The sequence below is a fragment of the Artemia franciscana genome, chromosome 11 (genome assembly GCF_032884065.1).
Source record: "Artemia franciscana chromosome 11, ASM3288406v1, whole genome shotgun sequence".
In the NCBI taxonomy this organism is placed as follows: domain Eukaryota; kingdom Metazoa; phylum Arthropoda; class Branchiopoda; order Anostraca; family Artemiidae; genus Artemia; species Artemia franciscana.
Genome location: NC_088873.1, coordinates 2749141 through 2773416, shown reverse-complemented (window position 1 = coordinate 2773416; position 24276 = coordinate 2749141). Strand labels below are relative to the sequence as shown.

Sequence of the window (24276 nt, the reverse complement as noted above, 5' to 3'; positions counted from 1 at the left end):
AAAGGCGATTATTCACACATTGACTGAAATGAGAATTTAACAGTCAACGCCTAAATATTCGCATTCTACATCTGAGTATTTGTCTTTCCATATTCGCAATCTGATCTGTACTTGATTGAATTCAATGCTCCTCTGTTGTAATTAAACATAAAAGGCGATGTGAGAATTTAACAGTTAACGCCTAAATATTCGCATTCTACAAATGAGTATTTGCTATTCCATATTCGCAATCTGATCTGTACTTGATTGAATTCAATGCTCCTCTGTTGTAATTAAACATAAAAGGCGATGTGAGAATTTAACAGTCAACGCCTAAATATTCGCATTCTACATCTGAGTATTTTCGCAATCTGATCTGTACTTGATTGAATTCAATGCTCCTCTGTTGTAATTCAAACATAAAAGGCGATGTGAGAATTTAACATTCAACGCTTAAATATTCGCATTCTACATCTGAGTATTTGCTATTCCATATTCGCAATCTGATCTGTACTTGATTGAATTCAATGCTCCTCTGTTGTAATTAAACATAAAAGGCGATGTGAGAATTTAACAGTCAACGCCTAAATATTCGCATTCTACATCTGAGTATTTTCGCAATCTGATCTGTACTTGATTGAATTCAATGCTCCTCTGTTGTAATTCAAACATAAAAGGCGATGTGAGAATTTAACAGTCAACGCCCAAATATTCGCATTCTACATCTGAGTATTTGCTTTTCCATATTCGCAATCTGATCTGTACTTGATTGAATTCAATGCTCCTCTGTTGTAATTCAAACATAAAAGGCGATTATTCACACATTGACTGAAATGAGAATCTAACAGTCAACGCCTAAATATTCACATTCTACATCTGAGTATTTGCTATTCCATATTCGCAATCTGATCTGTACTTGATTGTATTCAATGCTCCTCTGTTGAAATTCAAACATAAAAGGCGATTATTCACACATTGACTGAATTAGAATTTAACAGTCAACGCCTAAATATTCGCATTCTACATCTGAGTATTTGCTATTCCATATTGGCAATCTGATCTGTACTTGATTGAATTTAATGCTCCTCTGTTGTAATTCAAACATAAAAGGCGATTATTCACACATTGACTGAAATGAGAACCTAACAGTCAACGCCTAAATATTCGCATTCTACATCTGAGTATTTGCTATTCCATATTCGCAATCTGATCTGTACTTGATTGAATTCAATGCTCCTCTGTTGTAATTCAAACATAAAAGGCGATTGTTCACACATTGACTGAAATGAGAATTTAACAGTCAACGCCTAAATATTCGCATTCTACATCTGAGTATTTGCTATTCCATATTCGCAATCTGATCTGTACTTGATTGAATTCAATGCTCCTCTGTTGTAATTCAAACATAAAAGGCGATTATTCACACATTGACTGAAATGAGAATTTAACAGTCAACGCCTAAATATTCGCATTCTACATCTGAGTATTTGCTATTCCATATTCGCAATCTGATCTGTACTTGATTGAATTCAACGCTCCTCTGTTGTAGTTAAACATAAAAGGCGATGTGAGAATTTAACAGTCAACGCCTAAATATTCGCATTCTAGATCTGAGTATTTGCTTTTGTGAGGCAAACTAAAAAAGCCTATAGTGGGTTCGCTTACAGGTAATATTACCTATAAAGCGAAGCATATTAGCCCATGAGCCTCGCGGGCAGGGTGGCGAGGTCTTTATTTTATATTTATTAAATAAACCTCGTTTGTTGTTTTTTTTCTTTTTTTATCACTTTGTTGAATAAATATAGATTAAAGACCTCGCCCCGCTGCCCGTGAGGCTTATGGACTAATACACTTCGCTCTATAGGTTATGTTTCCTGTAAGCAATCCCACGTTGCGCAGTTTTAGTTTGCCCCATGGAGGAGGAGGGTCAACCAGAAATGGATGCACTTCTCTAATAATGACAAAGAAACAATCTGTGATCGTCAGAATCTTGCCATAAACAGTAATACGCACTTTAGAGCACTTGGAACAAAAGTAACATTTACCGTTTTCGGTTCCGAGTACGTGAAGGCAATTAAAGAAGGGACTTAATATAATATATTAAAGGTAATACGAGCACAGGCGCCTAGCATCCTGAAATTTTAGCATATTGAAAACACCAGCAGGAAAAAGCGCAGCATGATCACAAAAAGTTGAATGTGAATTATATAATGCTTTCCGTTTAAATTTTCACCTATTTGCTATAATTTTGGAATATCTAACCTGAATATTTTTCTGTCGAGTCCTCCAAAAGCTTATTACGCACACTCATAATGCCGCAGCATACAGAAATGCTAAGCCATTTCAAGGAACAAACAATAAAAATTGTGAAATTAGAACATTAAAGGGGGAAAGACGATGCGCAAGAGCTAAAACATAATTTTTCAGTATTCCAAGTTAAACTATTTTTATAAGATCCATACGAAGATATTTGTTATATGTAGTCACCATGTAATATAAGGTTTATTCGTTCTTCAAGAAACTTTTCAATAAAGTCTCTCAAAAACTTATCCTGGCTGATGTTATTCCTGTTATATTATCGTGTGTTAATGATGCTATTTAAAAAAAAAAAAAAAACAACTTTAAAATAAAAAAAAAAAATAACTTTAAATAAAATAACTTTAAAAAAACTAAAATCAAATTCTCTGGACATTAATGGCATTTCAACCAAAACACTTGAATACTGATTCAGTTCCGCTCATGCGACACTTGCAGCTCCTCTTTCAGATGTGTTTGACCTCTTTGATTGTTCCGCGTACTTTTCTTAGGGTTCGGTAACGTCAATCTTGACATGTGAAAAGGACCCTCGTGTCTGCAATTCATACCGACCTATAACACTGTAGCATGTACAGTTAGTAAAGTTTTCGAGTATTCCTTATACCTCCGCAAACTTCTGTTGAAAAAAATAGTGAAAATCAGCTTGATTTTCAGCAGTGCATTTGCTGCGCTCATGCTCATCGGGCACTAGCAAAAGTTTTGATGGATTCTGGTGAACGTGGTTGTAAGATTCATCTGTGTGTACTAGACCTTTCAAAGGCTTTTGGCAGTGTTGTTTATACTCCAGCTTTATTTTCTCTTTATTCTGGTTGAGTGAATTTTTCAGTAATTTTTTGTTTTAAGGTATTGGTCTAAACATGCGCAGTCGCGGCTTAAATTAAACCCTGTGGGAAGTACCTCTGTTTGATGCGGCGTACGCCAGGGAGGAGTCCTATCCCCGTATATTTTTATATGCGGTTCGATTCGGTCAACTTTTTACTATGGAATGCCTGATATTTCATATTAAGCTTACACTGATGATATTTTATTGAATAGCCAATCGAAATCTTCTTTGTCTAAAATGTTTAGTACCGTTCGTGATTCACTTAGTAAGCATGATTTCTAATTTTCATCACTAAATTTTTTCAATTTGTTAGTTATGATTTATCAATTTCTTTCTTATTTAAGTATCTTACTCTAATTTTCTTTTATTAGGCTTTTCGTGATTTTTTTCTACTTTCTTTTTTCTCGTAAATTGTTTTATATATTTCATTTCGGCATTCATGAAGAATTGCAAATTCAATACTAAATAAAACATCAAACGAAATAAAAAACAAGAGTGGAGACAAAATACTTTTTGGACTAAGATGGTCCTAAGGAAACCTATAATTTCAACAATAATTACTTTGACGCAACAAAAGTAACTGCTACTAGTTCTCAATACTGTAGTAAAAGAAAAAGGGAGAGAATCAGAAGGTATTTCCCCCCTTTTCCACAACTCAAGATGTGATAAATTATCAAGTTTCAGAAACATGGAAACAAAATACTTGTAGACTAAGGCAGTTCCTGGGGCATCTAGTTTCACCAAAAGTAACTTTTTTTCATGCTTACTAAGTGATTGCTCCTTGTTCTTCATGATCAGTGAAAACAAAAATTTGACAATATCTTTCACTTTTTTTCCAAAAAATCACTTTTTTTTACTAAATCATAAATGCTTAAACATGTGGAGATAAAACACTTGTCGCACTACGATAGTTCAAACAGGATTTACAGTTAATAGTTATTGTTTTGAAGCTTCATTAAATGAACGAAAGATTCTTTTCTTTTGATGAATACTTATTAAGAGAAAGAAAACGGTCCCTTTATATAAAATATTGATACAATATAAAAATATTGATACAAAAAATACTAAGTTTATAAGAATCACCCCGCCATAAAAAAAAAAATTGAAAATCTATTCACTCTCTACAAAAAAAAATATAATATTTAATCTAATTTTAATTCTTATATCTTTTAATTTTAATCTTTTCATTTTAAAAATAAAAGAAAAGAGTCCCTTTTTTTACTCACTACTCAATACAAGAAGAAAAGTAATGTGATAAAAGTACTTGTTAATTATTCAGAACACACACAAAAATTCTGATCTGTAGATCTGTAAAAACCAGATTCTTATTTCATTAGTGTGTTCACTTCTTGGGTCACAGAAGGTATCAGATTTGTACAATTTCGGCTATATATTTACACATTAAGGGGGGGGGGGGGTAAAGAATTTGGACATCGTGAAGTTAGAAAACAATTTTTACTTCATAATATGCAGAATAACTGTAGCTAACATATTTTGTATGCATACCCGCTATACTTTACCCCAATCTACCATTCCGTAATGTGCAGATATAGAGCTGAAGATATAGAGATATCGTCCTGAAGTTGTTTGTCGACTGACGTCATGTTTGTCAACTGATGAAATTACAGACCGGGACACCAGGACACAGGGAATATAAATGACGACCGGGATACCCAAAGAGAAATTACAGACTGGGACACCGGGACACAAATAACGACCGGGACACAGGGAATATAAATGACGACCGGGACACAGGGACACAACTACAACGGGGACGCTGGGGGGCACAGGGGGATATATAAATGACGACGGGGACACAGGGAATGTTCGATTAGCAATCACCATCAACAAAGCTCAAGGGCAATCATTAGAATAATGAGGTATAGATCTGAATACGGATTGTTTTTCCCATGGACAATTATATGTTGCATGTTCAAGAGTCAGTAAACCTGACAATCTATCTATATGCACAGACAATGGGACAGCGAAGAATGTTGTATATTCGCAAGTTTTACGTAGTTAAAAACAAATATATATTTATCTATATTCACAGGTGGGACACAGGGACATAATTACAATGGCGCGTAATTAATATGGCACGTAACGACTTACACGCGCGGGGGTGCTTGGGGGGGGGAAGCGCCCCCACCGACTAGTGTTCTGAACACTGTATATAAATTATATACAGTATAATCACGACTCAGTAATACTTGGCGACAACAGTTTTGGCACGTATAAAAGCTCCACCCATATCCTCGTCCATCAACAATTCAGTGTATATTACCCTGGAACACGTATTTTGGCAGAAACTTTCTCAAAATACCTTTGGAACCAACACAAGACTTTGAAACCTCCTTGTAATTTCTAAAAACACCTGATAATAACATTACACTATTAATTGCCAATTTTTGTATAAATGTCAGAATTAATTAATTTAAATTATATCTTTTCTTGAATTTAGCGTTACGAAGGTGAAGCCAAGTTTCGCGTTCAAGAGAAATCTGGCTTTGTCTGCTCGTGAAAAAAACCCAATGTCGCTTATGTTTTTACGTTCCCCAGTTCACTTGCATCTTGGTTCGGCTTTGTATAATGGTTGAGATAGAGAGTGATTGTACTATATAAATGTATATACAGTGGTTCTGAATAATTAACAAGTACCCTGATAAATTCAATTGTCTTCTCCCAAGCTGCTGATAAATTAATTTCACCAATGTTAGGAAGTGTTGTTTTTACTAAATTTTATTCTCAGAGTAATTCTACTGATTACTATTCAGTAAAAGAAAAATGATTTTCATATTTTTCTAAGTTCTATCTCCCGATAAATTATCAATGCACAACAGCGGTATTCTTGTTAGAACTTATTTGCTGCTCGGTAAAAAAAAAAAAAAAAAAAAAAAAAAAAAAAAAAAAAAAAAAAAAAAAAAAAAAAATAATAATAATAATAAAAAACCGACCCAATTATTTTCCCATTTTTTTCAATTCGTTCTTCCAAAAATTTTTAATAATTTGTAATTCGTATGATCAATGATAATTATCCATTCCCCGAGAGCGGCAGTATCATTAAATCCGAAAACCCTTTCAAGAGACCTGATGAAGCTCAACACCTAATGTCAATTTTCGAATATTCTCCAATTTTTCCCAGCGAATTATTTTCTAATTTTGTCGAAATTCGAGCAGCCGATAAATTACCGAAATTCGTAAGTGGTACTTTCATTAGACCTTTTTTCAGCATAATTCTACTAATTGCAGCTCAGTAAAAGAAAAAAAAACTTGACCCAATCATTTTCGCATACTTTTTTTTCAATTCGTTATGCCAATGAGTTAAATAATAGTAATTTGAAATTAGTATAATCACTGATAATTATCAATACTAGAGAGCGCCAATATCATTAAACCCGAAATAATTTCAAGAGAGATACGATGAAACTCAGCATCTAATGTCAATTTCGAATATTCTCCCGTTTTTCCCAGCGAATTATTTTCAAGCTTTTTCAAAATTCGAGCTGTATAATGGTATGATGGGAATGATCCAATGTCAAAAATTCCGATGAAATTCGGGAGCTAAAGTAAAAGAAAATATACTTATATCAAAAACTACCTCTCAAGTCGAGTGAAGATTAAAGCTCGGTTCGTGCAGCAAGTTATATTATCCTTTTTCGTTTCTAGTGCTTGGGCATACGCGTTTAGCGCTTCCTCCAGTTTACCAGCCTTGTATAAAGCATCGCCCTAGAAAGAATTAAAAATCAGATCACGAGACTCAACTCGTCTGCTAAAATTGAGTCCAAAATCATACAACATTACTAGTCTCCATATCATTCTTGTAGCAGAAAACAGCCCAGAGAAACATCATTGCTGAAGGATTCACAAACACGAAAATCAAAAAGTTGCCAATATTTAGTATATTGCGTACTCTTGTTTTACACTACAGAGCTAGATAAACATATTTTTTCCTTTTAATTTCTTTTTGAAAGTAGACACCACAAAAATTAACTTTTTCAACACCACACAGTGGTCGGCAGACAACCGCAGGAGCTGAAACCCGCAAATTAACCCCTATAAAGGTTAGCTGATAAATAAAACAGCATCTATCAAAATTTAAAACAGAGGAAAAAGTACAAGCAATTTGGAACTTTATATATAAACAAGTGCCATAAAAACTGGCTTTGTTGCCCCCTTCACTCTATAGGGTCGGAAGCTCAGGCCTTCAGTCCCCATTTTTTTTTCAGTTGGTGTTCAGAGCCAGTATTAAACAATTTTCATGGAACGAGAGAGATATCCAAGGCAAAAAGTTTATTTTGCGTATCTAATTTTCTTTCTCCTGCGGCGACGGACACTTTCACGTAAATCTCAGGGTGGGTCGAGGGGGCTCTTCCGAAAATACAAGGAATTGGCCAGGAGATTTAACACCGCAAAGCAACACTACTAAAATCACATTAAAAGTAACACGGTTGGTTTAACAAACAGCAGAGCGTTTTCCATGTTTTTTTAAGGCATGTTTTTTTATAGACATACACAATTGAAGAAGAACTCATTGGATCGCATATTCGAGTTATAGCACCTATGTTCTTCATAGAGCGATTCGCTGCTCTTATAAGCCAAACTATGAATGAACTCGCAGTTCTACTTAGGATTAGAACAAAATTATCAGATACCAATGTTAACCAAAACAATCAAAATAAACCAGAAAATATTAAATATACACAATAAACCAAAACAATAATGTATAAACCAGAAAAATAATTGACCTCGGTCATTGTCTTGTAAGTTTTTCAAAAATGCCATTCGTTTCTTGAAATAATCGAAAATAACATGAAAAAAAAAGCCAAAATTAGAAGTTTTATTAAAGTCATAATCCTAATAATTTGAATATAACTCCAAAAACCAGTAGTCAGAGACACTTTCCAGTAGCAGGCTGTATTCGCTTTCCGGCAGTCACAAATAAAGCAAATAAAATATGAAAACCAATGTAGCTTCGTTTTACAGCACACAAAGAAGCCATACAATGCCATTTTCTAACTACAATTATATGGGACTACCAATCAAACTAATTACCCTCTCTTTTTCTTCTTCCGATTTTTGGCTTAGTGCAATTGGTGACATCTCAGGGGGGCTTCTTCAGTGGGCGTGCGTCCTTTTCTTCATTTCTTGAATAATTAGCTTTACCCTTATGTTGTGACTGATTAAATCATCTAATTGCTGGTAATTTATAAGATAAAACAAGAAGAAAATGATAAATAACTAAGATAAAACAAGTAATATTTGAAACAAATTCAAATCATTATATTTGGTTCGCTATATTTTAATTGGAATTTTTATTTTATTTTAATAGCGTAAAAGGAGGTACAAGCAAGCCACCAAAAAGAGTTTAAATAACAGACACAGAAAATTTACAAAATAACCTGATCAGACAATGTTCCGAAATTTGTGGATCTATAATAACCATGAGTGTCAAAATAAATAAAAAAAAACAAACAACATAAAAATAGTATTCAAAGGGTAAAAAATCGTGTTTAAGTTATAAATTATGTTTACAATACATTATGACACAAATAAGTTTTTACATTACTCCTTCCTATAATTACAACTGCTGCCCCCCTCTATTGTAAGGATTTCACTATCCCTCTTGTAGATTGTACCCCGTGGCTCCGAATCTGCGACAGTACTAAAAGGATAAAAAAATAACAAGCCTCCAGGTGCTGATAGCGTGGTAAATGACTTTCTTAAATATGGTGGCTTTAGGGTGAGAATAAGTTACTGAATATAATGAATATGTCCTACTACATCCTACAAGCCACAATCCTATATGCCCCTACATCCTAAAAGCCACAGAGCCAAAGGTAGCTAGCACCAGTCACTTTTTCCCTTTGAGCAGTTTAGTTTGAATAGAAAATACTTTTTTTGTGCTACTTCACATTCAAGTGTATCATACAAAATTATTAGTATACTTGAGATTATTTTCTATAAGCCAGAAACAAAACTATTTATATAATCTTAAGTATACTCGCCAAGATAAATGGCTCTATTACATCTGCCATGTTAAAATATATAGAATATATTGAAATATAATGAAAACAAATATATTGAGAATAAAAACAAAACATTAAAAAAAGTAAAAACGATTTATTGGAAATATATTGACAATAAATGACAATATCCGTCTTGTAGATTGTGCCCAATGGCTCCGTATCTTAATTGCTAACACTCTAGAGTTTGTGTCAACACAGAGTTGCCAAGAGTTGCCTATTTGGTTATGCAGACTTAGGATGTATACAATATTTGTGCTCTGGCCAAACTCTACTCCATCTTTTGTGATCACTGTTACTTATAATTCAGGCTTTTGTGCCAATCGTTAAGACGGTTCATTCGACCAGAATGTGGATGGATTATATTATATTTTGTAAACTTCTACTTTATCTTCCACTGTTGACAAGACACCATTTTATCGTGAGTAATCTTGATGTTTCTGATATTGTTTTTAAGTTGAAAATACAGCAGAGTAGAATCTCAGGTTTTGTCAATGACCATACGTTCCATCACCATTGTATTATCTTATTTGTTTGTTCACTGAGTTTTATTTTTCTTCTTTAAAAAAAACAACTTTAGAACTTTTTTTCTATGTGTGAAATTATGACAATATAAATAACTGGGTAAGACTTTAGTTTCAATTTTCCTGCTTTTTGCTTCAGAAGTCCCATATTGAGATGAGTTGAAAACTTTTCTTTAAAGAGGGAGGAAGATGTCAGTGAAAGTGGATAAATTTAAATCAAAAGTTCACAGTCAGAAGGTGATATCTTTCTCATGGAAACTAATCAACCTCATACATCTTAGTTGACATTAGATGGTGTAAAGTATAATTTCGGACCTCTTTCTCGATTTTTTTCTGGTTTTAACACAGTTACATTGCATCCAGGACGCCAAACAGGAAAAACATACTCCAGATAGAGCTTTAGAGACACAGAGGTTTCTTTAATACCAAATTTCAAATTTGAAAAGCCATTGATGGCGCAAGAGGGGCGTTGACGAAGCTTCTCCACTAGTGCCAAAGCTGTGCTGCAGTGGTGACATCTGTCTATTTTGATACTATTGTTGTCTCAGCTGTCGCTAGATTTCAGTCAATAGCTGACCATAAGGTGTTTTTTAATAGCTTTGTCTTCTTTGGCCATCTGGTTCCATTCTGCAGCATATTGCAAATAAGTCCACCTCTTTTTCTTTAGAATAACAGTAATAACACCTCAAATTTTTAGAATTTGCTCACTATTTACTGGAGCTTATATTTAGAATTCTTCTTGGCCACATTTTATTCAATGAAAGAATGCACTTTCGAGCTGCTGGTTCATTTTACAGAATTCACTAGCATAGAGAAGTATCCAGAGTACGCTATAATTGAAGAGATGTAACTTTACTAATTTTATTTAATAGGATAATAATTTAATAATAATTAATAATATTTAATAATAATAATTTAATAGTACGCTATAATAACTTATTATTATAAATAAAGATATATAAAAGAGACGTTACTAAATGTAAAATATAAATTACGCTATATAAAAGAGACGTTATTAAATGTAAAAGATAAATTACAGCTCCAGTCTATTGAATAAAACAAGAAGCATAATAATTGGCCGATGCAGGATGAAATATATACACTACCATTGCTTTAAGACACATCATTGATTACATATGCCTACAAAAAAATGAAAAAAAAAAAAATCATACTTGCTTAAAAGAGCTTCCTTTTTTTATGCTTTTTGCACCCAATATCTTTATGTGTAGCCCTACATACAAGTTGTAAACAAATTTAAAATTACAGAAAAACATAGAAAATCCTTTGAGTTGGAAAAAAGATTTCAGTGGAATACTACTAGATTTAATAAATTGGGCAGTTTTTGTTCTTCATTTGGTATCATTATGTAACTTTTCATATCATTATATGACTTAAGTGACAAAAAACATTGGAGGGCAACTAAACTCCCTCCCACCACATTTTTTCCCGAAAGTCGTCCTATCAAAGCTTGGAGACAGCATTTTGTTCAGCATACTTGAGACACCCAATAATTACGTCTTTGGAGATAACAAGAACCCCCACAGCCTCTGGGGAAAGGTCTTTAAGTTATAAAATTTGCCCATTGTTTACATATAGTAATAGTTATTGGGAAATAAGCATATCTTTTTTGGGAGGGTAGGGGGTAAATTTTTTGAAGGAGGGGAGGGGGTACAGGAATGATTTTCTATGTTGAGGAATGTTTCCTGGGAACACTTTCCACGGGAACTTTGCAAGAGTTCCTATAAAAATTTCTTTTTATTAGTCTTGCTTTCACTTTGCTGACTCAATTTTAGATATGGTGATGTTGAGGGGAATTGTCCCGGGGACACTTTATGGGGTTGTTATCCCCTCCCACGCCCATCAACTAAGTCTCCCATACAAAATCCAGATAATAAATTTTGGTTCAAAAAAGTTAAAAGATTTAATATCTAAGTTTTTGAAGATAACTTGACCCTCAACACCCATGGGGAAATGCCTACAAGCTTAGTTTGCCTACTGTTTACATATTTTATTGGTTATTGGGAAGCATACAAATATTATTTTGAGGGAATTATTTTGGGTGGGGAGCAGTTACTTTATATGAGGAGATTTGTACATTTGGAGGGTAGTCTCTGGAAGTGAACTTTCTATATTGGAAATTTCACATGGGAGGAAACTTTGCCAGAATTAATACACAAATATCGTTTTAATTTTGCCAAATTCAAACCTGAATTAGTTGAAAAAAATTCAGAAATTAAAAAAAAAAGAAGAATACTGTTTGTTTTAAGAGAAAGTAGGGGACAGCACTAAAACTTAAAGTATATATAAATCATTCCATATATGAAATTCCATATAATTCCTATCTAAGGTAAGTAGAGGTAAGATAAAAGACTTTTGAATCACAAAACAACTTACAATGATGGTCAATGACATGAAATGTAAAGCTTTGTTAAAAGCCATTTTTTAATCTTCACAGCACTATATGGGGGGAGGGTAAAAAGTAACTAAAAGACCGCCAACATTAGTGCAAACAGGCCCTGCCCTTTTGTGGGGATCAGAGCATTGGAGAGAGGAGGGGGTTAAATCAGATAAAGTATACTTTAGGCCAGTATTTTTCCATTTTTATAGAGGGAATAATCCCTCTTTTGTGTGTGTAGGTATGATCATAGGCTAAGAGTGCTTCTAGAAACTTGAATTGAAAATGGCAACAGGGCAGAAAGAGCTCATAAATAGTCATTACTAATAAACCAAAGAAAATTATCATTTTCTTTCTGCAAAGCTACTCGGTTCAAGCTATTCCAGATGGTCAAAATAAAATACAAATTAGACAAACAAGATCATGACAATTCTTACATCAATACTGTGTATTTGGGAATTCCTGCTTAACTTATACTGTGCATCTTCTTCTCTCATTTTTTCCTCCCATGCATATAAATCCTGCAAAATTTTGTCTCTCATCTCTACATCCACTTTCATTTTCTGAACTTGCTCAGCTTGGTGCTCCATTCTATCAAAAAAAAAATATAAAAAAATAATTTAAATTCAAATATATAACTGAAATAGCAGCCCTGTATACTCCAATGGAATGGATTTCTTCCTATTGATTTTTGGACTCTAACTGTATAAGCTGGAACTAAGGTGAGCCAACCATTGATTTCTATTTGGGTTAAGAATTTGTGAATCAGCTAGCTGTATAATAAGTACAGTTATCTCAGTAACAAATAATTAACTCAGCAGACCTTATTCAAATTGAGATTACCAGCCAAAAACTGACAATGTTAATATTGACTCCTGTGAATGACAAGAATTTTTCAAAAGCAGACAATTGAAAGAGAAAAAACAATGCAACTACCTTGAAAGAACTGATTGATTGTATTGGTTTATTTTTTATCTTTCCATTAAACAGCAAGCAGGAGACCTTAAGAGGACGCAGGCTAGGGAATGCAGTCCCTCATCTAAAAAGATTTTATATAGATTTGTGAATTTTTTAATAGGTTATTTTGTATATTTTACTCTAGTATTACTGACCCCATAAAAAATAGTGTTTTCCTGGTTTACCATTTCATGTAGTTTACTTATTTTGCTGCTATATACAGTCTACTATTTTCCATATCTAAAAAAAAGAGAAAAAATCATATAGTTTTTCTCATTCAGAAGTCTCAGCCCATTTGGTTGTCAGAACTGATTTGTCAATATAAAAAGATTTTGCCTGAGCTGAATCGTCCTTTTTTTTGCAAAGTAGCAAGTAAGTGGTACATTGGAAGCCTAAATAATATCTGGATAATTTTGATAATTATTTCATTCAGACTTTTTGTTACATTTACAGCTATTTTGTTCCATCATGGTGTCCCAACCTCCCACCTATTGCATATTTTCTTATGTTTGCCAGACCACTGGTAGAATATGCTTGTCCTGTTTTGCATTACAGCCTGACTTCAGATCAGAAGGACTGCCTGGAAAGGATCCAATATCAAGCTCTTCTGGTAGTGTCTAAATCTCCCAAAGTCCCTTATTGCTCCCTTTTAAAACAGTTTTCCCTTGCAACTCTTTTGACATGCTGTGATGAATTGTGTTTCAAATTTGGTGTTGGAATTTGGGAATATCTGCAGCTTCAAAAGATCCTCTACCCCTGAGAATCTCCTATTGCAACAATGGCTCATACGACAAGTAGCTCAACCAGTACCAAATTTCAGCAGGTACACACATGATATATGCATTATGCAAGTAATTTTATTCCCATGTTTGTCAAGATTTTAATGCTACACACACTCATCAATAATTGTGCTTATTTATTTGCTTTAGTTCATTATTCTTTTTATTTGTTTTTTAAAGTACTTTTTCTTTAATTTGAATTTTGAGTTTTTTTTTATGGATAGTTGGATATTTCAATGTCTTAGGTTATAGTTTAACTCTGTGATATTTAAAATTCATACCTAAATTTTTACAACAATGACTATGCCTGTGATTTTTATTTGTTCTGTGCTGTATCTTTTATTATGACAAGAACTGCCACTAATCAGCATGACCATGTAAGGCATTTTTTAATAAATATGTACTCTTGCTAGTTACTTAGAATAAAAAAAAACTGTATAGTATTAACTAGAGCTAAGAGCCCATATGGCACTTATGACGAGGCAAGAAGAGCTAAGAGCCAAGAGCTCATATGGTATGAGCTCCAACAAAATTCTAAGAATCAATAGATTGATTTAAAAGTAAAATCAGAGGCTTAATGCCGGCCAGGATTTAAAATAAGAGCTCTGAGTCACAATGTCCTTCTAAATATCAAAATTCATTAAGATCCGATCACCCACTCGTAGGTTATAAATACCTCATTTTTTCTAATTGTTCCTCTCCCTTTAGCCCCCCAGATGGTCTAATCTGGGAAAACGACTTTATCAAGTCAATTGTGCAGGTCCCTGACACGCCTACCAGTTTTCATCGTCATAGCACGTCCAGAAGCACCAAACTCGCCAAATCACTGAACACCTCCCCCCTAACTCCCCCAAAGAGAGCGAATTCAGTATGGTTACGTCAATCACGTATCAAGGACATTTGCTTATTCCATCCACCAAGCTTCATCCTGATTCCTCCACTCGAAGTGTTTTCCGATATTTCCCCCTCCAACTCCCCCGAATGTCAAAAGATCTGGTCGGGATTTCAAATAAGAGCTCAGAGACATGAATTCCTTCTAAATATCAAATTTCATTAAGATCCAATCACCTATTCGTAAGATAAAAATACCCCGATTTTCACGCTTACCAAGAATTCCGGTTTCCCCCTCCAACTCCCCCCAATGTCACAGGATCTGATCGGAATTTAAAGTTAGAGCTTTAAAGCACAAGATCCTTCTAAATATCAAATTTCATTAAGATCTGGTCACCCTTTCGTAAGTTACAAATACCTCATTTTTCCAAATTACCCCCCCCCCCAACTCCACCAAAGAGAGCAGATCCGGTCGGGTTATGTCAGTCACGTATCTTAAGACAAGTTTTTATTCTTCCCATCCAGTTTCATCCTGATCTCTCCGCTTTAAGTATTTTCTAAGATTTGCAGTCTCCCCCAACTGCCCCCCCCCCAATGACGCTGGATCCGGTTGAGATTTAAAATCAGAGATCTGAGCTACGAGGTCCTTCTAAACATGAAGTTTCATGAAGATCCGATTACACCTTCGTAAGTTAAAAATACATCATTTTTTCTAATTTTTCAGAATTAAACCCCCCCCCCCCGATTGAGCCGATCCGTTCCAATTATGTAAATCACGTATCTAAGACTTCTGCTTATTTCTCCCACCAAGCTTTATCCCAATCCCACCAATTTAAGCGTTTTCCATGATTTTAGGCCCTCCAAACTCCCCCCAATGTCACCAGATCCGGTAGAGATTTAAAATAAGAGCTTTGGGACACGATATCTTCTAAATATAAACTTTCATTGAGATCCGATCACCTGTTCGTAAGTTAAAAATACCTCATTTTTTCTAATTTTTCAGAATCAAACCCCCCCCCACAACTACCCCAAAGAAAGCGGATCAGTTCCGGTTATGTCAATCATGTATCTAGGACTTGTGCTTATTTTCCTCACCAGGTTTCATCCCGATCCCTCTACTCTAAGTGTTTTCCAAGATTTCAGGTTTCCCCCTCCCAACTCCCCCCCCAATCTCACCAAATACGGTCGAGATTTAAAATAACAGCTCTGAGACACAACATCCTTCCAAATATCAAATTTCATTAAGATCTGATCAACCGTTTGTAAGTTAAAAATACTTCAATTTTTCTATTTTTTCCAAATTAACTGGCCCCCCACTCCCCCCCCCAGATGGTCAAATTGGGAAAACAACTATTTCTAATTTGATCTGGTCCGGTCCCTGATACGCCTGCCAAATTTCATCGTCCTAGCTTACCTGGAAGTACCTAAAGTAGCAAAACTGGGACTGACAGACCGACAGACAGACAGACCAACAGAATTTGCAATTGCTATATGTCACTTGCTTAATACAAAGAACCATAAAAACCAATTTTGAAAAAGAGGGGAAAACAGAGAGAGCAACAAATAGATTCTGTAAAAACCCTACCTTAGAATCACAATAGAACTTAGTGAAGAGCAAACCTAAGGCAAGAGTAACCAAAAAGGGAAACAAGCATTGGTGAGGAAAATTTTTAGATGAATTTTGATTAGTTGCCAAGACATAGTAACAGATACAATGTTACAAGAATGTAGTAAACCTTAACATCTGGTTAAGAAATATATCTAGAAAGTTGGAAAAACAGTTGTACGAAAGGAAAAAGTTGATATATATGTAGAACACTTAAATCTACTAGCCTTTTTTCTAGTCCCAGTCCAGACAGATGGCCCTTTGTGAGCCCATCTTTGGAATAGGTGAAGCCGAATGCTCATTAAACCCTTTTAGAGGGCTTCTTAATCAGTGTTATGAATGTGAACTTGACTACCATTACAGTCATGGTGCCAGACAGAGCAAAAAGTTCACTGTATGGGTATCAAATTATTACTCAGATGTGCCATATCAATAAAAAAAATAATAAAATAAAATACATAGATCCTGATAGATCCTTATTAAATAAAATACATAGATCCTGTGAATATGAAGCATATGATAACCCTCTCTCTTTTTCATTTGAGATTATTATAAAAGCATTATGATTATTGTACAAGCAAAGAAAATTACTGGATTTATTCGCTTTTTTTTTGTATTATTTCCTTCTCTTAGGCAATACTGTTTGGACTGGTTAGACTATTCAGGTCAAGTGGTCAGAAGATATATTCAAAACCTTGCAATGTCAGCAGTGGTGTCTGACAAGGTACAGTCCTTGGCCCAACCCTCTTCTTGATTTACATCAATGACTTAGTCACCAGGGTCAGTAACAATATCACACTATTTGCCAATGATTCCAAGCTCTTTCGTCCAGCAGACAGCACAAGCCTCCATTCTGATCTCAACCATAGAGTGATCTGAAGAGTGGCTACTATCATTCAACATCAGCAAATGCTGCTTCTTGCACTTTGGACCAAAGAACAAAAACATAGTGTAATCCATGTGGGATCCTGACAAGCAAACACAGATTGATCTTCAAACCCAAAACAAAGAAAGGGACTTGGGTGTACTTGTTGAAAATCAGCTCAAATTTCACTCCCACACAATGAATATGGTTTCCAAATCTAACACAGGACTTGGCCTACTCAAGAGATCAATTACAAGCAGATCCCCCAAAGTATTTCTTAGACTTTATAAAGCCATTGTAAGACCCAGCCTTGACTTTGGAAACTGCATAGCTGCTCCCCAATACAAAGGCAACATGAGACTTCTTGAGGGCATGCAGAGACATGCCAACAAGGTTATAGATGGGCTGAAAGACCTCCCCTACTATGAAAGACTAAGAAACTTTTTGTTTTTAAGGTTTTGTTTTTTGTAGTTAGATATCCATTTGTTCTTTATTTTTCTTGTGTTTGTGTATTCTTTTGTAGTGTGTTTTTTGCTTTTTTATCTTATACTCCATCTGTTTCTTTTGATGGGAAATAAATATATACATACATACATACATACTGGTGTACTGCCACAGACAAGGTAACATGCTACTTACCCACAAACTCTCCAACAACACATCAAGCCTCAACAACCTGAACAAGTCTCAGCAATCCCATACAAGAGGCCATTCAAAGAAACTTTCTAAATGCCATGTGAACACAAGAATGCATCAAAACTTCTTCTCCAAAAGAGTTGTCAACAACTGGAATTCCCTCTCCAAGTCTACAGTGTCAGCAACTTTCAAGAAGTCACTGGATTAGGAGTGGTCATGCAGGAACTGGAAATACTACTGGTAAGATCAAGATAAGTAGCAAGTGACAGCCATCATCACTCATGAAGCAACACAGATCCATTGGATCTTATCACTCCAAAGTGCAAATTAAGGTACTTTGTTTATTATAAGGAATACAGGTACATTGTTTCTCTACTTAGAGAGTGAAGTTTTCATCAATGAAAACTTAACTTCATTGGTCATTCAATAAGTTCTACACAAATGTATAATCTAATCTTTGAAATGAAAGAGCTCAGATCTTAAATGCAAATCAACTTGAAACTGGGAATATAACCTCAAGCTTCATGAACCAACAACCATAATTAGATTAGTTTTAGAGACAATTGGCTTGGCCAAATCACTTGAATCAGACACTGGATCAGAAGGAACAAAGCTGTATTTGCCAGTAGATGTCTTGCCAATTTTAGCTACTAAGTTCTTATTTTATGGGAATTCTAGAACAATTCTTTCTAATTATACATTAATAAATCATAGACAATAACTAGATAATACTTTATGTTTATAAGCATAATCACAATTGTCCACATTGCACTAGCCAGGCATTTTATTTTATAGGGGTTAGGTAACAAAACTGTTATCCAGCCTCACATTAGCCAAATTGACCCTAGGCCCTCTATTGCCAAGCAGAGATTGATCCACTGTTATAATGCAGAGTTTAAGATCAAAAGCAATAATGTTTTGTGACTTATAATTATGGTCTATAAAGAACAAACAAATGTGAAATGCTATATCTGCAAATATGTAGCAAATAACAGCATAAATCTGGAGTTGCATGCTTTTCAAAATGGACCATTACCAACAATCTTGCTTTAATTTAGTGAGATTTTCCTAATTCGTAAACTATGCAGAGGAGTCTAGCTGAGAAACAAGCAAGGGAGGTCAATTTTTCCAAATTTCAAATGTTCTTTTGGCAGCACCAACTGCAGTTGGTACATATGCTGTCAAGCTGTAGACATTTAGCAAGTTTAAGTAAAGTTGGTTAAGTTATATCCTTTATTTAGATTAAATAAATAAAAAAAGTTTTTTTTAATGGAAAGTAAGGAGCAGCATTAAAACTTAAAACAAACAGAAATTACTTTGTATATGAAAGGGCATGCTTCCTCTTCAACGCCCTGCTCTTTATGCTAAAGTTTGACTCTTTCTCTTAACTCTACTTTTTAAGACAGTAAAAAACTTCAGCGTAAAGAGCAGGGCATTGATGAGGAAGCATCCCCTTTCATATACAAAGTAATTTCTGTTCGTTTTAAGTTTTAATGTGGCTCCTTACTTTCCATTAAAAAAACTTTTTTTTATTCAATTTCTGAACGTTTTTTAATCAATGCCTGTTTTGATTTTGGCTCTCCACAGATGAATAATTAAAACTAAATTTGCATTTTTTTTTTTGCTAAATGGCTTTCTCATAGTTTTGATCAAATGATTTTGAGAAAAAAAGGAGCAGAGGAGGAGGCCTAGTTGCCCTTCGATTTTTTGGTTACTTAAAATTTTTTTACAAATGTTTTTATTAGTAAAAGATACACATGACTTACAAATTACCTTATGTAACGAACTTCTGTATTCTCATGTTTTTATTATGTATATAAAGGGCTCAACCCTTCATCAGTACCTTGCTCTTTACACTAAAGCTTAAATTTTGTCCCCATTTCTTAAGAATGACCCCTGAATCACAAAAGCCATAGAATAAATAGTTGAAATTACTAAAAATACTTTAGCGTAAAGAGTGAGGTATTAGGAGGGGATGAGCCCATCATATACATAATAATTTCTGTTTGTTTTAAGTTTTAATGCTTCTCCTTACTTTCAGTTGAAAAAACTTATTAATATTTATTTTTTATTGTTTTTTTTTAATAATGCTAGAAAATCCTGTGCTCCCTTCATGAATATTTTCTTCCCCCATGACAAATTCCTCCAAGGAAAGTTCCCCCCACATATCCCCCTCTTCTCAACCCCGCCCCCTCCTAAAACTCCCCCTGAAACGTCTGTACACTTCCAAATAACCATTACTATATGAAAGGAGTGGTCAAAGTTTGTAACTTGTGGCCCCTCCCATTGGGACTATGGGGGAGTAAGTTGTCCCCAAAGACATAATTATAAGGTTTTTCGACTACGCTGAATAAAATGGCTATCTCAGAATTTTGATCTGGTGACTTTGGGAAAATAATTAGTGTGGGAGGGGGCCTAGGTGCCCTCCAATTTTTTTGGTAACTTAAAAGGGGCACTAGAACTTTTTATTTCCGTTTGAATGAGCCCTCTCACAAGATTCGAGGACCACTGGGTTGATATGATCACCCCTGGGGAACAAAAATAAAACAAACAAATAAACACACATCCATGATCTGCCTTCTGGTAAAAAAAATACAAAATTCCACATTTTTTTAGATAGGAGCTTGAAACTTCTACAATAGGGTTCTCTGATATGCTGAATCTGATGGTGTGTCTTTTTGTTAAGATTCTATGACTTCTAGGGGTTGTTTCCCCCCATTTTCTAAAATAAGACAAATTTTCGCAGGCTTGTAACTTTTGATGGGTAAGACTAAACTTGATTAAACTTATTTATTGAAAATAAGCATTAAAATGCAATTCTTATTATGTAGCTATTGATATCAAAATTCTATTTTTTAGAGTTTTGGTTACTATTGTGCTGGGTTGCTCCTTACTACAGTTTGTTACCACAAACTGTTTGATATTCTATGAAGCAAGTAACCCTTGCCCAGAGCAATTTCCTAGATTGCAAAAAAGTAAAGTTGCTAGCTATGATCCCTTTCTTCAAAGGAGGTTCAAACAAGAAGTAAAATAGCTGAAAAAGCTTTTGAAGCCTTGAGATTGTATCCCAAATTTGTAATCAATTGATCAAGTTGTATTCACAATGGCATCTTCAGAACTGGTGCAACAAGATATCAGCTGGAATTTGAGCTTAGCTGTCAAAACAATCTTGTCCTAGTCTCTAGCTATGATATTTGATAAAATCAGCCTCTAGGATGAATTCTACTCCTTTGATAAACTGTACTGTCTAGTCAACTTAATTGGTCTTTTCCTATGCAGGTACACAATTTCTTCTTAGAGCCCCAATCATCTGTTTAAGAATCTTTTATACTGATAATCTTTATCACCTCTTCTTTAAGTATTAGCCAACTGTTGTAATCAGGGGCTTGTGTATGATATTTCATGAGCAAGAAGCAGGTAAATGAAGACAAAATGAGAACCCTTTTAGAACAATTCTGGGTTGGGTTTTCCAACAAAGAAACTACAAGTTGCACAATTTCAGCCTTCATAGTACACTAGTTACATGACAAGTTTCAGGGAGTAAGGCTGTTTTCAATCAAACAAGGCAGGGCTATATATTTTTTTTCTATGGGGGGGGGGGGGTAAAAAAGTATTTTTTTTTCGGGGGTTTTACACAGCAAAAAAAAATGCAAAAAAAAATTTATATTCATTTTTTTACATTTTTACAAGTCAGACAAACATTTTTATTTGGGGGGGGGGTTAAACCCCCTAAGCCCAAGCTTTTTAGTAGAGGTCCTCATGGATATATCTTGGGTCCTATACTATTTATAATCTTGGTAAAATTCTAGTTAATTGACTTCTTGCTATCTCAGAAAGGGTTTAGGTTAGGAAAATGAATCTACAGACTAAAGTATGTCCTAGAAAGGTATTTTGAAGCAACTACCTCTACTCCTTCTCCCTCTAGAGGGTCCTGACCTTTGATGACCTTTAAAAATATGTGTGTTATAAAAGTGAAACCTTGCAAAATAGATCTTCTGCTTAATTAAAGTACAACAGAATTGTTTTCAGCTATATAACTTTGCTCAATTATGTTTTATAAGGTTTTAAAGATATGCAAATACATTTCCTAAATTTTGAAAAGAAAACATTGATATTGCTCAAATTTCTACTCAAATAATAGGAATTGCATTTTCAGAACTAAAGGCAGAGAAAAAGCAACTAGTAACTGAAAATTGAGGTAAAATGTTGTTTTGTCAAAATTGCAATAGGTATAGACCTGTCATGCAGACAAATTTCAAGGCCCTCTGGAGGGAGAGGGAGTGGAGGTGGGTACTTTAAAATATCTTCCCAGGACATACTTTAGCCTGTAGACCCATCCCTGAAAGTTTCATTTTCCTAACCTAAACCCTTTCCAAGATAGCAAGAAGTCAATTAACTAGAATTTTACCATAATCTTTATTAGTGATACTTCTTCCAATATAAGTAGGCTAATAAATCAAAAATGGAGCAGGCATGATTTAGATGATTATAACATATTATCTAGGCAATTGATTTTGAATAAAATAGGCCTAGAGGGCTATATTTTATCTTAGTCCTAGAAGATTGCAAAGAAAATAATAACAAGATGTAAGCCATTTCAACAATGGAGCCAAAGTACAAATTAAGGTGACTTTAAGGGCTCTAAATGGAATTTGCAAGAGTAGCAAATATTACACTTGGAAAGTGGATTAAGAGGTGGGCTACTATCTGATATATGTCCATGTTCTTACTAGAGAAATAGGCTATTTAAAACTTAGCCAAAATTACATAGCATGGTATTAAGGCTGTAGGCTATTCCTAATCTCCAAAGGGAAACAATAAAAGAGGGAGGTACTTTAGCATACTTCAAAGAAGTAGCCTACTAAAAATTTGAGAATTTTCTTCTGAACGAGGGGCTGCAGTATTAATACCTATATTATTAACATGACCATATTTTGCCTAATTGGCAATAATACAACAAAGCTGGTTTGCATGACACTGCAGAGGAGCAACTAGGCTTAGTCTAGCCTACTCGGTTACAGAACTATTCACGGCATACGAATTTTAGACCTACAATACTAGGAATTTTTGTCTTTAAAAAAGATTCTATAGGTTAGGCTAAGAAGGTTTCTGCAAAATAAATTACAAACCTATGACACGTTAGCCTTTATTTTTAAATTGCATTCCAGGGTGCGTTTGTTTACTTGTCCGATTACTAATCTGATTAATCCAAGCGTTTTTTGAGACACATATGACGTCAGTGGTTAGTCGGATTATCCCCTCAAACGCTCAGGATTACTTGTCCGTGGGCTGGCACTTTATAACCCCCAAATAAAAAGATTATTTGAGGATTGTGACGTCAATGGTATATATTTTTTTAAATGGATAAACATGTGAAATCGTTAAGTCTAGAGAAAAGACAAGGAAACTGTAAATAATAGAAATAATCTTAGCTTTTCAGTGACCTGTAAGTAATATTATGCATATTCCTTAGTATCTAAAGGGTTTTTGGTGTTCTAGGCCTGTCTTGCATAGGCTAAACAGGCCTAGTTTCTAAACCATCCTATAATTATTAGTTGAAAAAAAATTAGAATGATTAGGCCAATACCTATAGCCTTTTATATAGTCTATATTTGCTGAGATTGCTATTTAAACTGGATTTTTAAGATACAGTAGGGGTAAAATTTTACTTTAGCTACTTTTGGCTATCTTTGAAAGAGGTTAGGCTAGGAAAATGAAACTTTCAGGGATGTGTCTACAGGCTAAAATATGTCCCAGGAAGGTATTTTGAAGTACCCACTTCTACTTATTTTCCCTCTAAATGGTTCTGAAATTTTTGGGTGCCTTATTTTTTGGTTATCAGTTTCTTTTTCTCTGGCCTTAGTTCTTAATTATTCTGGCCTTAGACAACTCCTGTTGATTGCACAGAACTTTAAGCCATAACACTGTTTTTTTCTAATTCTAGAAATAATCTTTTATGCCACCTCATTGTAGGTTAAATATATGGCTTATATTATTTATTCTCCATGAATTTTTGTTTTATTTGATTTCATTGATGTCAGTTGCTTTCTGTTAAAAATACATTTATTTTTTTACATCAAGTGTAATGTTGTCTATTGAATAGGTTTATTGACCCAGGCTACCTACAAAAAAAACATAACATGAAACTTCCATACAACATAATATAAAAATACTATATCTTCCTTCTCATAATAAAAAAAGCAACATACTAAACTTCCAACACACTTTAACTTCAAGAGTGGTCCACTAAAGTCTTGGCTTGGTTCACTTCACTGAGTCTTTGGCCGCGTTAAGGCTGCAGCTTTTCATACTTCTTTTCACTTCACTCTTTTTTTTACAGGTTTAGCTTCAGGGGTCCTCTTAAGCTTTCAAAACACTTTAACTTCAAGAGTGGTCCACTAAAGTCTTGGCTTGGTTCACTTCACTGAGTCTTTGGCCGCGTTGAGGCTGCAGCTTTTCATACTTCTTTTCACTTCACTCTTTTTTACAGGTTTAGCTTCAGGGGTCCTCCTACTATTCGACCATAATGCGTGCATAGCTGC

General features: G+C 34.5%; 1 protein-coding gene across 5 annotated transcripts; it reads right to left on the bottom strand.

Annotated features, from left to right (window-relative positions):
- Window positions 1-1801: 1801 nt before the first annotated feature.
- LOC136032690 (uncharacterized) lies at window positions 1802-22907 on the bottom strand. 5 transcript variants are annotated; one of them, XR_010618762.1, is made up of 4 exons: window positions 22864-22907; window positions 12498-12651; window positions 8171-10495; window positions 1802-6844 (listed from the first exon to the last, which is right to left on the bottom strand). XR_010618762.1 is itself a non-coding variant. In XM_065712990.1 (4 exons), exons 2-4 carry the CDS (start codon window positions 17758-17760, stop codon window positions 6713-6715), a joined length of 309 nt encoding a protein of 102 aa, XP_065569062.1. In that variant the 5' UTR covers window positions 17761-17968; window positions 22864-22893; the 3' UTR covers window positions 1802-6712. The 5 variants fall into 5 exon arrangements, 2 of the variants coding, with proteins under 2 accessions (XP_065569062.1, XP_065569063.1); XM_065712990.1 differs by lacking the exon at window positions 8171-10495 and adding an exon at window positions 17738-17968 and having other exon boundaries at window positions 22864-22893; XR_010618761.1 differs by lacking the exon at window positions 1802-6844 and adding an exon at window positions 17738-17959 and having other exon boundaries at window positions 7938-10495; window positions 22864-22897.
- Between the last annotated feature and the right edge of the window lie 1369 nt (window positions 22908-24276).

What these genes read in the sequence shown, in the direction of transcription:
- LOC136032690 (XM_065712990.1), bottom strand. Translation starts at nt 17,760, where the DNA reads ATGTGTTGTTGGAGAGTTTGTGG. An exon ending in TGTTGTTGGAGAGTTTGTGG is followed by an intron (nt 12,652 to 17,737) that starts GTAAGTAGCATG and finishes TTTTTTTGATAG; the next exon opens with AATGGAGCACCAAGCTGAGC. An exon ending in CCCAAATACACAGTATTGAT is followed by an intron (nt 6,845 to 12,497) that starts GTAAGAATTGTC and finishes AATTCTTTCTAG; the next exon opens with GGCGATGCTTTATACAAGGC.